Raw genomic sequence first — 17,620 nt, forward strand, 5'->3', positions numbered from 1 at the left:
AAAAACGAACTTTGATAACACCTGCCACTCTCGTTACGCTTGACAACATAGGTACTACGACTATGGTTAGCTGATTACGTTGTGGAAGCTCCTGGAGTTTTAAGAAGGGCTTAAAACCTCGGCTGTATTTATAGATCTAACAGCTGCTTATGACACAGTCTGGAGGCAAGAGAGGCAGATTCCTAAAAATTATACGAACAACGTGATAAGCGACCGGATGTTTCAAGTGGATTATGAATTTGCACCGGAGCTCGTTAATATTTATATCGCGGATATGCTTGAAAAAATTGGATGACATCGCTCTAGCAGTTAAGCGGGCATCTATGAACAATACTGAACCAATCCGATCTCCAGATGTCAACAAAACCAAACAAAACAAACTGCGCCTGCTTTCAAATAGGCAAACGTAAAACTACGAATATACTTCAATGCAATGCAGCTCAGACACAATACTAATGGGTGTTTTTTCTCGATGTATAGAACTTTAAGTTGGCATTACTGTTCAAGATAGCGACCGATTTAACAGCTGTCAAATGATTTATTCTCAGTTTGTTTTGGCAATTCATCATGAATAGACTCACGCCTGAACAACGCTTGCAAATAGTGCAATTTTATTTCGACAATAATGGTTCTGTACGGAATACGTATCGAGCACTACGTCCGTTTTATCGTCGACAAAATTGTCCATCAGAGCAGTTAATTCGATTAACCATGGAACGTTTTCGCACCACGTTTACTCTTATTAATAAGTCGCATCCCCAGAGACGCAGAAGACGCAGAGACGAAGAAGTTATTGCTGCTGTAGAGCGTAGCATTGAGGAAGACCCGAATGAGTCCATCCGCCAACGAGCACAGGAATTGGATCTGTGTCCATCGACTTTATGGAAGATTTTGCGGAAGAACCTTGGTTTACGTGCTTACAAACTCCAACTCGTGGAAGAATTGAAGCCAAACGATCATCAAGTAAGGCGTAGATTCGTCGAATGGGCCCAAAACGAGATTGCTGTTGTTCCCGACATTCAAACGCGAATTTTATTTAGCGATGAAGCGCACTTCTGGTTGAATGGCTACGTCAACAAACAAAACTGCCGCATTTGGAGCGAAGCGAATCCTCAAGTGTATGTCGAAACTGTTTGGTGCGCTTTATGGGCTGGTGGAATCATTAGTCTGTACTTCTTCAAAAACGATGATGGCCAGAACGTTACAGTCAATGGTGATCGGTATAGAGCTATGATCACTAACTCTTTCATTCCTGAATTGAATAACCATGATGTCTAGGAGATGTGGTTTCAACAAGACGGCGCAACATGTCACACAGCTCGTGCCACAATCGATTTATTGAAAGACACGATTGGTGACTGCCTAATTTCACGTTTTGGACCTGTAAATTGGGGCTATGTAAAGTCATTGGTCTATGCGGATAAGCCACAAACGCATGACCATTTGTAAGACAACATCTGCGTGTTATTGCCGATTCACACTATGGGAATAGATTATATCCAAGAGAGATTGCATGCTTCCTTTCGCTTGCTCCTGCACCAACTGAATGACTCAAGATTTGAATTTGGCGTTATAATTTGTGTTGAAAGATTTTTATTAATCCATATGTAAAGTCAAACGATAAATAAATAAATCCATGGAATACAGCTAAGAACACTAAGTTTTATATAATGATAAATAACTCTCCCGCATTAAGAAACAGAGTATAAAGCATTTCAAATAAATTAAAATAGATATAAATATAATAAATGATAGATTACTGGTCCTGATTACTTTATTGTAAGTGGAGTCCCTTTTGAGACAAAAGAAAAACAATAAAATCAAACACATCTGCCTAAACGTGAATTGTGTTTTAAAATAGCAGATTAACAAATGGTCCGATTATTGCTAATAAAACTTTCAGTATTCAACAATTAGGCATAATTTTACCTTAGGCCCTAGAGATAATTAGTATATTGTTTTTTTAATATTGATTAAAGGTACCTTTGTTATTTCACAATTTTTTCAGCTGCCCAGCAGTACGGCTGATGTTTATCACGGACACCTGAACATTATATTCTGCAGCTACTTCTTCCCATTCCTGCTGCTTCTCCTGAATCAAAGATGCGTCCGTTTTCTTTATTTTCGAGCACATTTCCGTGTTTGTCCATGAATGATGCCAGCAATAACTTTTCGTTGTGTGTATATGTCGTTCCTTCAACGCCTATATTAGTCAAAATATGAAGAAAGGTACTGCTAAAAATCACCTTTTATTACTTATCCGAGCTCATTAAACTTATTGATTACACGGATCTTTATTTTGAATAAGAATGTCGAAATATCGATGCAACATTTTATTTGAATGCATTTCTGACGAGGTTATAAATGGAACTAACTTTAAAATAAGGTCTCTTCTATACGAATAAAAGGGCACTTAATTTCCCAGATATTTTATTAGTGCTACAAATTAGACCCCTTGAAAAGTCCTTTTACTTTTTAAATTAATAAGTTTTTAACAAAATTATCAGCTGGTTTGCCCCGAGCATTGCTCAAGGTAGGATATTACCGTACTTCAGTATGACTCGAAGAACGCAGGTGCAGTTTGCGAGTTTCTTGGCCCAAACTTTTTTATAGTATGCAATCTCATCCCAAGCATTGGTCAATTGTAAGTTTTATTTGAGATTCGACTATGGGTACGGGCACTGGAAATGTACACGAACCAGAAATATAGTGCTTTTACAACCGACCCCGTGATTAACTTTGCCTACTGTTTATTATTCCAAAACAGAAGCCCCTTATGCCGAGCAGACCCTCACCCCTAACTATTCCAGGACCGTCCTAGGAATTTCGCTACCTACACTAACAAGCGTGTTGCATCTACCAGCATTGCGTACCAGCATCTTCTCTCACTTTCCTCTTGACTATCCCATTTGCAACTATTTTTCCTAGAGTTGACTTCGGAACTTTGGTCATGTCACTTGTTTTTATGCTCATACTTCCCCATCTGAATTTTTTACAAGATTGTAAACATTCAAAACAATTTATTTACAAAATGGATCCGTCTTTTTATAGGCTGAACTATGTAAAAGACACAAAAATCCAATAAGAAGCATGGTGTTAATCGGCAGGCACACACGACAAAAATGATTATTTTCAAACATACCTGTAAAATAAATATAGTGCAGGTACTTACCCTTACCCTTTGAAATATACAGTGAAAACAGCCTCGCAGGGTCAAAGCTCGAGAATCGGGTACATAAATACGTATTTACCGGGAGGGTTACAGTGAAGTACCTCCGTAATATATAAGAACATATTGCAATTTAGATTAAAGTCTTAAGAACAATACACATCACCTGATGTTAAAATAAACCCTTTTACTTATTCGAAAATACCCGGCTGCAGAATAAACATCTGTTGGGGTCGGTTTTACCGTGGTCCTGCGAAGGTCTGCGGTTAATGTATAAGGTTGTTCGGAAACTCATTTCGTTTTTTCCCGTCAGAGGACTTAATTACGTTTTTTCGAAACCAACTTTACACTTAAGCCTCATAACCATTATATGTCTTGAGAGCTGATATTGCAAGGCTTGTGTGTGAAAAAGTTCTATTAATTCTACGCAGTAGTTTTTGGTTGGTGCCCTTTTAAATATGGAGAGCAAGCAAGCAAGCAAGCAAGCGAGAAAAAAATTGACGGATGTGTATGGAGAAGGCGTGTTAACAGTACGCCAGTGCCAGAACTGGTTTGCAAAATTTCGATCCGGCAATTTTGATGTCGAAGATGCACCACGGGCTGGAAGGCCGGTCGAAGCTGACAAAGATGCGATAAAGGCATTAGTTGATGCAAATCGGCGAATAACCACACGAGAGATCGGTGAGAGATTAAATTTGCCGAATTCGACTGTTTATCGCCATTTGAAAGGCATGGGCTTAACCTCGAAGCTCGATGTGTGGGTGCCCCATATCCTTACGGAGCGAAATTTGCGTCGTCGCGTTGACGTGTGTGATTCGCTCCTCAAACGTCAAGAAAATGATCCATTTTTGAAGCGGATTATTACTGGGGACGAAAAATGGGTTGTATACAACAATGTTAAAGGCAAGAGGTCATGGAGCAGAAAAGATGAACCGGCTCAAAGCGTGTCAAAAGCCAACATTCACCAAAAAAAGGTGATGCTCTCCGTTTGGTGGGATGTCAAAGGAATGGTTTTTTTTTGAGCCTTTGCCGGACAATACAACGATTAATTCAGAAGTCTATTGTCATCAACTGGACAAATTGAATGATTCACTTAAAGAGAAGAGGCCCGAATTAATCAACAGGAAGGGTGTAGTGTTCCATCAGGATAATGCGAGACCTCACACAAGTTTGGTCACTCGCCAAAAACTTTTACAGCTTGAATGGGACGTACTGCAATATCCACCATATTCTCCAGATCTGGCGCCGTCCGACTACTATTTGTTCCGGTCCCTGCAAAATTTTTTGGATGGCAAAACCTTTACCTCAAATGAAGATGTCAAAAACCACCTGAACCAGTTTTTTGCCAGCAAGGACCAAAACTTTTATGAGAGGGGAATTATGTTACTGCCAGAAAGATGGCAAAAGGTGTTGGACCAGAATGGCCAATATATAATTTAATAAAATATTTATTCATTATACGAAAACTGTCTTTCATGTTCCCCTAAAAAAACGAAATGTCTTTCCGAACAACCCAATACTTTAAAACACTTAAAACGTCAAAGCAATAAATGCACTATATTTTTGGTCCTATTATAATACTGTGTTAATATTTCGGGGTGCAAATTCTCGGGTAGTCTCGATGTACGGCATCGTTTATAAAATATCTGACTTTGATTGACGGCGACGCGGCGGGGGACGTGACAAAAATAAATCGTTCACTTGGAGGCCCGGCACCGGGGTAGTAGACGCAAAACATCCTAAAAACGCTCGTCTCGACTAGCTCCGAATTTTGTGGATGAAGCGTGCCCGATTAATCTTCAACAATAGAGGTCGCCACTGCGCGATAAACGCGTGGGTTACGTTTGCAAGGGCCGGCGCTCCATAAATAACAGTTTGGACGTTTATTGCCGTAAAGTTTTGAACAGGACCATAATTTACAAAACACGAAACGTTCCCGCAGAATCAGATACTGTTTTATTGTGACGATTGGTCATTGGTATGACAGTCGCATCTGAGAAAATCTGCAATAATATCCTTCTGCTTAGATGTCAGTGCGACGAGAACTTGTATATTTCAAATCGAGACGGAAGATGGGGCATTTTTTTCGCGGAATTACAGCCTATTTCACCAAGCAAACTGTTGATTTGAGTATGAAAAAAGAGCCCGAGTCACTGAACCCAGAATTAAAACACTTTACCTCAGCTCTTCTCTCTAATAAGTTCCACATTAAAGATATTAAGCGTTCTATCAAAAAATACACTTCACCACAACCTTCCAATAGCAATGAAGTCGAAAGCAATGCTACACTTGCCACTGAGGTCCTTCCTCACATTCAAAACATCACTGACCACATACCAAAAGTTCTAATGGAGTATAACGTCAAAACCAGATTTACTACTTGTCTAAAAAATTCAATTTGAAATGCCAGGGGTTTACAGCATTGCATGCATATGCGGCAAAGAATACATTGGAGAGACCGGACGAAAAATATCAACTAGACTCAAAGAGCACGAAAGAGCCTTTACGACTAAGACAAATAAACACATCAGCTGTTGCCGAGCACACTCATGAAACCGCACATAAAATTTTATTCCATAAAACTAAAATTCTTGCATGTAATCAGTTCTTCTACCAACGAAAAGTCCGAGAGTCTATAGATATCTATAAACAACCTAACAATCTTAACCACGATTCAGGTCTCTACCTGTCACCAGTATGGGAATCAGTCATCAGAGACGGTGTTTATGCACCTCATTTACCTCCGCCCCCCTCAAACAATATAAAAGCAGGTACAAAGTAAAATGCGAGCCAGTTTCAGTCAAGCTCTGAAGAAGCCAACAGGATGATTGGCGAAACGTCAGCAAGTTCGACTCAGCAAAAACGGACGCAGGAGGAATCCAGAAGTAGCTTGTGGAAGTTTCTTTAAAAAAAAAACTGTTCGTTTGTCGTTCCGATCGGTTCTGCTATGTGTACGTGTGTGATGGAATAAACACAATTTTAAAACGTTATGTTGTTTTTTGACGTTTACAATTGATCATTAAGTAGTTTATTTAAAGAAAAGGAGAGGATAGAGCTATTAAAGTTTGCTTTTAAAAGGATTAAATTTTTAAGATCGTATAAACGTCTAACGTATAACGTATAACTTTCAATTTTGTTTTGTTGGTACTGATGAGACATGGATATTTGAAAATAGTACAGTTGATCTTTTCAAGATATTAATATAAAAACTGTAAAAACCACTAAAGTTCATGCGAACGGTATGTAACATTTCTGTGGGAAACTTAAATTATAAATGTCACGTTACTTACCGACTAGTCCACTAGATTTCAATTGTAGCTTATAGTACGTAGTATTTAAATTGTCTGACATATTACATAACATTTTTCTGTTCATTAGTCACTGGGTACGTTTTTGCAAAGCAACACGAAAACATTCACTGACATGAGCGTCAGAATTGGCGGTAAATCCCGGAAATATCCGAAGTGACTCGGCTCAACCGACAAACCGACGTAGTAGATCGGTCTGTAATTAGCTAGTTTACAGAGGGAGAAGAAAAAAATATTTCTGTTGCATATTGAAAATTCAATTCCAAAAATTGGTGAAAAGATAAAATATCTTCCGGCTGATTCAGTATGGACGCAAGTGAAACAATTTGTAGTAAAACACAATACGAGATTTAAGATGAAAAACCTTAAGCTAAGAAATTTCGAGAAGCAATCAAGCGTGTCATTAAAGAAGACGAAAAAATGTTGGATCCTAACTACCGTAGGACCGTAGACACCTTAATTAAAACGTCAAGAGGAGATGACGAAGAATATTATGATTTCATATAATTTAATTTTTGGGTAAGGTACTTTTTGTATGTTCAATAAAAAGTAAGTGTACTTACTTGTAGATGATGCCTTATTTTTAATCTTTTTTAATAAAAATCTTTCCTTTTTACGAGTATCCTACTAATAGACTATAATAAGCTGAACTGCATCGATAAAACATACATAAGCAGGAAATATTGGGTATAAATCATTGCCTTATCGAAAAAATTTGCATCCATATGTTTCAACAATCTAATATTATTTATTATTATTATTATTATTGAAAGCAACCGATGAAACTATTGTATTCGTTGATATTGCACTTTGTATGTTATCACATATTATAACAGTGACTTTTTTTTATTTAGGAACTATACTACATACATTAATTACAATGGTCCAACGGTCATAGGTGATCTTCACAGAAATCAAATTGATTTCTCTGGACCAGAGCAAGGACTGATATAAAGAAGCTACAAGAGCTAGATACAAGGAAAAATGTTACTCTGCTAAATAACCCTCCAAAAGGAAATGGCATAAGAAAATATTGTAACAGCTACTAAATGTAGATTGGGATGCAGGAAACACACACAAACCAGGAATGACAGAAGAGATTTTACAACTAATGGAAAATCGACGCCTTACAGGAAACATCAAGGCCGGTATAAAAAAACAACCGCTACATAAATCAAAGATGCAAAGGAAAACTGCCTCAGCAGAGAAAGTGACGAGGCGGAAAGCCTGCACCAACTCCATTATAATTTCAATACTATTAAAATCCAACAGTTTGCACGGCACAGTTTTTGTCGGCTAACATCTTAAATACGGCCCTGGCTTATGGTACACGTGCACTTTACACCAAGGGGTCTTAAACTCATTCCGAAGTCAAAACCATAAAATATTATTAAAAAACGGTATATCGTTCGGGGAACTCTACTTTTGTACTTACCTATTACGGCTTTTATACAATGATATTCTCCACTCTTTTTTTTTTAGGTTTTGCATGTTTACAGAACTACTTAATACAATATACGTAGCCGCAGCTAAAGCAGTAACTCGTCTTGGTCGATTATTCATCCTTACTTTTTTACTCGAGATAGCATGCGACCTCACTGACACTAGACACAAGACAAAGACAAAATTGAAACCAGAATTTTTTTGGACTTGTCAAGCTAGCCCACAGAATGCACTGACACAGGTCTGCGGCTTTGCCGTAAAATGCTGACGGCAAGAAATTGTTTCGTCCAGTTTATATGCAAGTCTGTATAAATTCGTCGGCAACAAAAACCCCACCGGCAGATTCCTTTCCCGCCGAAAAATGCAATTTGGCAGTAAAGCGAAATCATGGCAAAGCGCGCGGAATGCGGAGCGCGGGTTCCGGATTTAATTTTTAGTTCTTATTTCCGATACGGTACTTTTCGAAGCCACGCGTCGCCCTATAACGCGGACGTGGCGGCGTACTTCGGATTTTACAGTCTGGCAGAGAACAAATTAAAACAAAAAATTGCCTATACCGCATTACTTAGGACCGACACGGACTGCATGACTCTTTAGGACAACAACAATATTATCAGTCAGTGGTGTACTCAAAATAAATTGCATCTTAACATCAGCAAGTGTGATGTGGTTTCTTACCACCCCACAAAACGCCTATAGTTCTTAATTACAATAAGGATGGTACTATCCTTACTAGACTTGCAGTGTGGAGGATCTGGAGATTTTATTTGATGATTAAGTGACCAATTGCTTTTGAATGGGATTATCCAAGGGTAGTCAGTAATATACAATGCAACAAGATTATTACCTAAAGTTTCGGAATTTAAATTCAGGTAAAATTGTGGTCCGTAATAGAAAATAATTTTATACCTACCTGTGTTTAATATTCTTTGATTTGGTATACTACTTAGTTTAAGTTTATACAGCGTGCGTTGAATCGTGTGCGAATTATGCAAAATATGTGTATCTCAGGAGATGCTCCCGCCCAAATGTAGAAAACACTATTCTATTGAGACTAAGGAAGTTATAAACAATGTTTATTTGACACTCATTGAATGTGGTGCCTGCAAGCAAGCATCTTTAGAAGAAACGGCCAATTTGACGAAAATTCCAACATCAACTTTATGGAGAATTGTGAATAATCCCATTTCAGCGAGGAAAAAAGGAAGCGATGCTGACATTTTCTCGAGTGTAGATGAAAGTGATCAAGATATAATACGGCGTAAAATTTATCAGTTATACGAGGAACAAAGCCTGCCTACATTAGATGTCTTAATTAGGAGGCTTGAAAAAGATGAAACCGGTGGCAAATGTGGCAAAACTACCTTATGAAAGTGTATTCAACACATGGGTTTTAGATTTTAAAAAATTGACAAAAGGCAAGTTTTAATGAAATCTTTTAGAATTCGGAAATGGCGACTAGAATATGTAGAAAAAATTAGGATTTACAGAGAACAACAAAAGCCAATTATTTACTTAAATGAAACCTGGTTCGACACTTATGATACTCCGGAAAAGGGTTGGGTTGACTCAACCGATAAGTTTAAAACAAAGGCCCCATCAAAACAAGATAAAAGAATAACTATGAAGCATGCTGGCTCTAAAGATCCAAAACTACAGGTATAATAATGACATTTATTTTCACGAAGATTCTACCAAAAAGCAATTAATTGAGATTCTACAAAGCTTGAACCTACAAAACGAATACGTCTGTGATACGTGTGTGCAAAAAATCTACAGTTTTAAGGCTTCCACCTCACTAACTGAAATCTGCCATTCGTCGTAACAATGCTTTTCCCAGTGTTAACTCCGATGTCATCAAACTTATAGAAACCGAAGTTTTTAACATCCCTCCACAAAGTTGGGCAAATTCTGTTAAACATATAGAAAAAGCAGAACAATCGTATATCCATATTGCAAATAATATAGAACAAATAATAATTAGAACAGAATAATTTTAAGTAATTTAAGTAGGCAATAAAAATAATTTGTAATTTTATTTTAGATTTAAATATAAATACATAAATAAAAATTGTTTAGTATCTTTCCTACCAAAACCCCATATTCTAAGCAAAGTACGGACCTGTTTGGCCATATTTCATTCTTACAGCCTGCCCGGGTCTTTCCTTAATTGGTATCAGTTAGTTACTTTCTTATATCTATGAACAGACTTTATCTCACATTACTAAAATTGTTTCCAGTGCAATGCAAATTCAAGGATTCGTAACAAGAAATAGCAGGGATTTTTGTAGCTCAGGTAATATTTAAATATTACTTAATTGTTACGTCAGGTCCAAGCTTGCCTATGACTTGCTGGTATGGCCACCAATAACTGCCACGATCAGTCCATTGAGTGTGTGCAGAAAAGGTAAAGTATCTAAAGCTCAGGAAACACGGTTGACGGCGAGCTTGCGCAGAGGCTTGCAATCTGTTTCATTTCTCTACAAGTTAGTTGGTTCTAGAACAATTACCTTTTCATGTGCCGCGGCTGGAAGGGAGACATCAATCGACTTTTCTTATCGCACTACGATTTATATTATGATGGTCTCCAAGCGATACTTCGATACTGACAAGTCTTATACTTTTCTTTCTAATTCTATTCTTCTTTTTTTTAGTTATCAGACAAGTAGATTTACGATTAGTTTTTACGTTCCCTGTGTATATATATTGTGTGATTTATATTTTATATTTAATATCTCCTGTAATTGAGTCATGTTACCTGTTAGAAATAAAGTGCTATTATTATTATTATTTTATTAGAGTAGGACGACTTATGACGCGCCAATGGTGGTCGTAATTGGAGTGGGGAAAAACCTATTTTTTCAATTTTCGGCCTTTTTGACAATTGTCCAACTTTATTATTTATTGAAATTTTGGATTCTAATAAAAACATTATTAGGTCATTTTTTTAAGGTAAATGCAGTTGCGTATTCAGATTTTTTTCTGCAGTTCTCCGCTTTCTCATAAATATAGGGCAATCATAGTTGAATATGGACTCCAAAAAAATGCTCGTGTCGAGCCCTTTTCAGATATATAGATTTGTTGATATCTGTGGTGGGGAATTATAGGCCATTTTGTTTATATGTATTAGTAAGACGTATATATAGTTGTCAATATCAGTTAAGGACATAATTTGTATTCTTTATTGAATTTTGTGTTCGGTCACACATCATTTTAGTGGCCCAACTAGGTCATTTAGCAATTTAAAATGTACAAAAATTATGAAAAGTAAAAATAAAAGAACATTTTAAATTGTTCATTGTTTGGAGTGATGAACCGAGACTGTAAAACTTACTGCTTTTAGCCGTATTGCATAGACGTAGATAGTTGGCAAGTGTCCGGAGAGTGGCAGTTGGTGTTTCAAATTAGGCAGTTATTGGAAGAGTTGTCATGTGTGTGTTCGAATATGACTTGAGTTGGAGAGTCGACTTGTGTACAAGGATAAACGCGGCCTCATCAAATCACCGAAGAGAAGTACAGGTAGAAAAGAAATTGTAATAAATGGAGATGAAAAACTGCAATCATAAGAATAATATACTTATATTATATATACTTATACCTATATAATATACCTTGCACAAAATAGTATCGGACATGAAAATGGATTATTTCATTCTACCAATGAGTAAGAAGAACTTTGAAGGAAATGAATTTTCGTTACGAAACAACTTAAACCAGAAAATCACTTTTAATAGAGAAACAAAGAAGAAAGAAGAGATATTAGAGAGCAAATATCAACGCATTAAAAAAAAATGACGGCATTCATTGACTTACTTTAAGTAAGAAACAGTTTCAGAAAGATATGTTCTTTGTACAGAGTGGGCGGTTTAAGAGAGACCTATACCCTATCACAAAATCTAAAATAAAGTTTGAATACAAAAGATATTTCCACTAAAATTATCTTTAATTTTTTGTATTATTTCTATTGTCAATCAATTCCATACATAGTGGCGGTGTTGGGGCTGGTCAATTGACCACTTCTTAATTGAAAAGTCAAAAAATGTTCCCAGAATAAATATAAATATAAATTTCATCATAATTTTAAATTTTTGTAGGTCAATTGACCGATCAACGGACACAAAAAAATTTGACCGGCCAATTCCACAACCCAACATAGTGGCCAAATAAAGTTACATTTTTTAGTACCCTTTTATAATATGAATCCAACCATATATATAAATATCTATTGATCGGTCTCTAAAACACAGTTATTACCTAATATTCAGAATATATTCAAAATTGAAATATTTTTATCACACACGCAGTAGTGGGATTTTTCGCAAAGTTTTATATTTTATTGGTTAATTGCATCCCGAATTTTTGTTGTTGTAATGCAAAAACTTCTATTGCCTTATCTTTATATACGATTTCTTTTAAAGTAGCCCACGAAAAACAATCCAGTGGGTTTAAATCTGGTACCAGACCTACCTACAATATGAAGTGCTATTTTGCCCAATCCATTGTATTAAATGTAATTTAAAATTTATTGATATCCATAGTGCGATAAGCAGCGTCATCATGTTGCCAATTTAAATTTGGATGTTCTATTTATTGAATAGTATAATATTAAGGGTTGTTCTCTTTCCTTCCAGATCTGAAGCTGCTAGACGGGTGGAGGTTTCTAACTAAACAAAACTATTTTCTAATAAAGAATTTTTGTTATATTTACGCGATGTGGAATACCCGGAAATTTCATAGAAAAATATGCTAAGAAAATGAACTGATAACAATCGTAAATAAATTCATGTTTCGTATTCATATCGTTCGATTCGTAGCTATCATAAAATGCAAAAATATACCGGGTGTTTGAATAAAAAAACTGAGAGAAGTAAGCCTTGGTACTGCAAATGGAAACAACCCCGATTAGTTTTAAAACTAAAAATCAAGAGGAAGACCAAGATTTGCTTGAAATGACAAGTGTAAACTAACCAACCAAACAAGGTTATTCTAAAGCTCTCCATTTGAGAGGCAGCAGCATGATAAAAATGCTGCGCCCATATATAATTCATGTAGCTGAAGAATTATGTCTTATTAGAATGCTATAGCTCGCAAAAAATTAAGTAATACGTGTGAAATTTTCTGCAACACACTAAACTTTCGCGTTAATTAAGTTCATTTTGTTAAAACTGTTGGTCCCCGTTTGGCCGTATCAATTAAATAGGGAAAATAGAGTTTTTATAGAATTCCTGCTCGTTGATAAAAAACAGCAACAGTCTCATATTCGCATATTAACATGCTGTTAAAGGAAACGCTAGAACAGAAACGAAATAAATTTATGTGGTGTGTTATTTTATACACTATAGGTATTCCACACTCATTTGTGTATTACGAATAATATGAAAGAAGGTTATGTAGACTAACAAGAATATATTTAGTCTAGGAATAAGAATCAGAAAAATGAATTATGCTGGGTTTAATCCTAAAAGCTAGTGTATAGGTATTAGATAAAATAAACTTTAGTATTGCAGGAGTTGCGTGGAAGTGTAAATATTTTTCTTGCATTCAGTGGCACGAAATAAATGTGTTTGCACAAGCGTTAGGCATTTTTCAAGGTCCACTGAATAACAAGTGCATCTGCATGAAGTGAAATAAACAACGCGAACTGATAAATATTTTTTATGGCCGTTTTATGTTTACAGCAGATCTCTGCATTATCGATGCTCCCAAAAACCAATACTCGGTTAAAACCCGCGACATGTGAAAGCAAGTTAGTTTCTAATGAACAGTTTAGTGGGCTAGTACAATAACTTGCTTTAAACATTAATGTTAAATCGAAATAGGCAAAGAAATTAAAGTACACAGCCACCAGAACGCTTTCATGTTTTTTTTTTATATTTCGTTATATTTAATAGGCAAAATCATTAATTTAAACTATTTTTTCTTATTTGATAAAAAAAAATTAAGATTAACAGTCACGCGTAATGAGAAATAAGCATATTTCCTACAAAACTAAAGCGATTTTTAAAATTTAATATAGAGAATTAAAATGCCTCTCGAAAGAGTTATTTCCTTCCCTAGTTAAAAATGTTGAGGTTACGTAAAATATTTGACGTTAGGTTAGTTTAACATAACTGTCACTTCACTGGGATATATATTGGGGATATACATTTGTTATCTTGAATTTTAAAACTCGGTTCCTACAAAAATTTCTACCGTTACTCATAGTTAAAGTGCGAACTAGTTTAAAGCTCTATCTGGTGGCAAGCAAGCAATTTCCCAAATTCTTAACGTACATTAATAAACTTGGAGTCATTAAAAAAGTCTGTTCCTAGGCTATCAAGAGTGATATAAGTGACTCGTTTTTGGTTGCTTATTGCTTATACTATGCCATCAGGTAAATTTTTCTGATATAATCAAACAAAAAACTTTCTGAAAAAAGAATAAATGCAACTATGTATGTATATGAGTTTCTTTAACGTGTTAAATAGTCAAATAAGGGCCTAACAAACTAGTGAAAACCACATCCCAATATCTTTGGCCTAATCTAAAATCTGAATATAAGAATTAGACGCTCAAAAAAAGTTGGATTCTGAAAAAACATTAAACTTTATTAATTATTATTTATGCAATTAATGTTTATTTTTTTTACATTTGCTTTGAAGGGCACCCAAATTGTTGACATTTTTATTTTTTGACATGCTTGACTGATTTCAAATATCACTTATTTTTCCATTAAAAATTACGCTTAATCACTAACTGGATCACTAATCAATGGTTGAAGACTAAGTTTATTTAGTATTGATGTACTTACATAGTAAAACGTAGAAAACCATTTAAAAAATGAATAAAACATCTTTTTTGAGAGAAATAATTCATTTATGACGATCAAGATTGTCATGAAAATAAATTTATGTTTTATCCGACCTAGCGCTCGCATTCTTCATGTCGTTATTTGATGCTTGTCAAAGCTTCTCGATTTCCTACCCTAAAATTGTTTTATTTAACATCATAGTAATCCAGTGCCTAGAAAAAATCGACGTGGTAAAAGAAAAAAAGCCGGATTATTTCAGTACAGATTTAATAATTAAATAATTTAATAACATATAAAAAAATTCATTTGTCTTTAACAATTAATTATTTTGGTTAGTTGACTAAACCTAATTATTAATGGAGGAAAGGTGAAGATACTGAATATTTGGCAACTGCTACGTAAGTCAAAACCTAGAAATGTCAGAGTATTACTTGGTATAATTAGACATTAATAATAACTCGTAAACTGTATTTTAACCCAAAAAACAACTTTTTTTAAGTTCTTGTATTTATTAAGATAAAGATACTGTTAAGCGTTTTTCGCTGGGTTGTTGGGTCCTTATTGGACTATCCTAATGACGTAAAAAAATCATATTGTTGCATTTATTCCTTAGATTATTTTTGCGATGATATTACCTGATGGTAAGCAATAACAATCGCGTCAGTTTTTTACTTAAATGGAGATATGAACATTTAGTTAAGAAAATATTCGAACACCTCTTTCCACTATCCTTGGAAAGATAGAGCAAAAAGGAATAAACAAAAAAGATTTTAATTTTCCTAACTAAAACTAATACCGCACCTCGTTGCCGTTACTTGCCCACTCTGTGTATTAATAGGAGTCTCTTACCTAGCATCTTGACGACTCTCCGCGACGACTTGCAGATGTCTTTAGCGCCGACGTTTCGCATTTTCATCATCCTTGAAGACCTGAGGGTGGATCCGATCAACACGTACAAAACGGTGATCAGAGTCATCGGCGTCACAAAAAACACAAACGTCGAAATTTCGAATGAGTGATCCATGACCGGCCGGGTGGGTAGACAGTGGGGGCACGTCCCGTCTACTTTGAGGGCCAGGGCTTGAGGTATCGCGAAACTTATAGCGACCTGCAATAAAAATAAAAACAAGATGAAAAACAATCTAACTAAACAGGAACTTTTAATTTCATCACATTATTTTTAAATGAGTAAAAGTTGCAAACTAATAGTCTGGTCAACATGTACCATTTTTTCTAAAATTTTTGTATAGCCTCCGAAAATTATGATTATGGTGTCATTCGATTCGGAAAATTATGTAGAAAGTTTAACGAAAGGTTCCAAAAAGGGCTGAAAAAAATTGCAAAAGTTATAAACAATTAAGTGGAAAAAAGGTTTGTTTTTTTTGAATATATCGAAAAATAATGAAAATTTTGGAAATGTTAAAAAAGATCTGAAAAGATCAGCAAATTTGCTAAAAACAAGTCCCTACTCCCGGAACTGTACCTAAAATATTTATAATTTTTATGGAGCCCTGAAAAATGAGCGAAAACCGGGTGGTCTGGCTTCCGCACGTGTTGCGCTACTCTGACACAATAACAACAAAAATTATTTAAACATATTAAATATGAATATTAAGGAATAAAAAAATTAATGTAGCATATGAATACATAAATTAACAATAATCCGCGACAAAAAATTTTTTTATTCCAATTTGTTCATAAATTATGGATGTGTTAATTGTTTATGAGCGAATCAGAAAAATTTGTTTGGTCATCTATCTATTGATACAAATTATGATTTCTAGAGAAAAAATGGTTCCTTCAAAAAATGTATTTGTTGCTAAAAAATGGTTTTGTTGAAAAAAAACCATCACAAATCAAAACATTACAGATGTCAACAAAAAAAAAATTATAAACTTTTTTTTATTTTTTTATTTTCGATTGTTAATAAAAAAATTAAAAATCAAAATTTTAAAATTTTTACAAATGTGATCTACTTGCAAGACTAATACCAATAACTCCACGAAGTGCAAAAATTCGTAAGGCTTTTGTTTAATAATTATCGAGGTTTTTATCTTCACTTTGAATTTGAAAAAAATGTTGGTCAGAGCAGGCAATACACGGAATATATCTGAGTAGTTCGGACACCAAAAACATCCATAGGGTATTCAAGACCGAGTAATCAAAGCAAAAAACTATGAAAAGTATTGCCTAGAAATCATTGTGGAGGACAGATGTAAGAAATGTGATGATCATGACGGGCTATCAAATGCTTGCAAATAACTGGCAACTTGGCAACTGGCCAAGATAATATATCAACAACCGACTCTTAAAAATGAACTGCTGCAGACATGCCCCCCTTATTATAAATACCTGCCTCAACCAATACCAAAACTAGCCAACCTTCCCCGTGTTGGAGGCTCTCATAGTGGTCCAATGGTCTACTGGGATCGCCCTATAACAACAGACGGGACTGTCGACTGCAACAGACTGGATATAGCGCTCATTGACAAATGAAAAAAAAATTGAACTTAAATAGATATTGTGGAAGTGAAAGCAAAAAAGGGTAGGAAATGTGAAAACTTAGATATCTAAATTTAACATGTTTGGCAGTTGCTTCGAGTGATCAGCATACCTACCATTCGAAATCTCGGCGAATATCAGAGCAAAAATAAATAATAACAATAATAATATATTCATATTAATAAGCCCATCATGGCTACACAAGTCAAATATCAAACATATATAAATACGAAATAAAATAAAATAAAACAAAATCTTAAAATATTAATAAAATTTTGCTATTTTAATTGCGCACTCGACATACCCATACCCACAGATTAAAATTGAATAACATAATATACCTGCTTTTAGAACTAATTCCAAAGAGTTGATTACTATTCCATATTATATAACCGAGGTCTCGCAATG

At 35.1% G+C, this 17,620-nt stretch overlaps 1 protein-coding gene across 1 annotated transcript in view; it reads right to left on the reverse strand.

The window, feature by feature from the left end:
* LOC132701813 (pyrokinin-1 receptor-like) overlaps positions 1-17,620 on the reverse strand; it is a 95,678-nt gene that overhangs the window by 57,251 nt on the left and 20,807 nt on the right. The window contains exon 3 of the mRNA XM_060670028.1: positions 15,560-15,818. Coding sequence (XP_060526011.1) covers positions 15,560-15,818 — 259 coding nt within the window. The remainder of the gene's footprint in view (positions 1-15,559; positions 15,819-17,620) is intronic.

The sequence above is a fragment of the Cylas formicarius genome, unplaced genomic scaffold (assembly GCF_029955315.1).
Source record: "Cylas formicarius isolate icCylForm1 unplaced genomic scaffold, icCylForm1.1 PGA_scaffold_5__7_contigs__length_24384050, whole genome shotgun sequence".
NCBI lineage: Eukaryota > Metazoa > Arthropoda > Insecta > Coleoptera > Brentidae > Cylas > Cylas formicarius.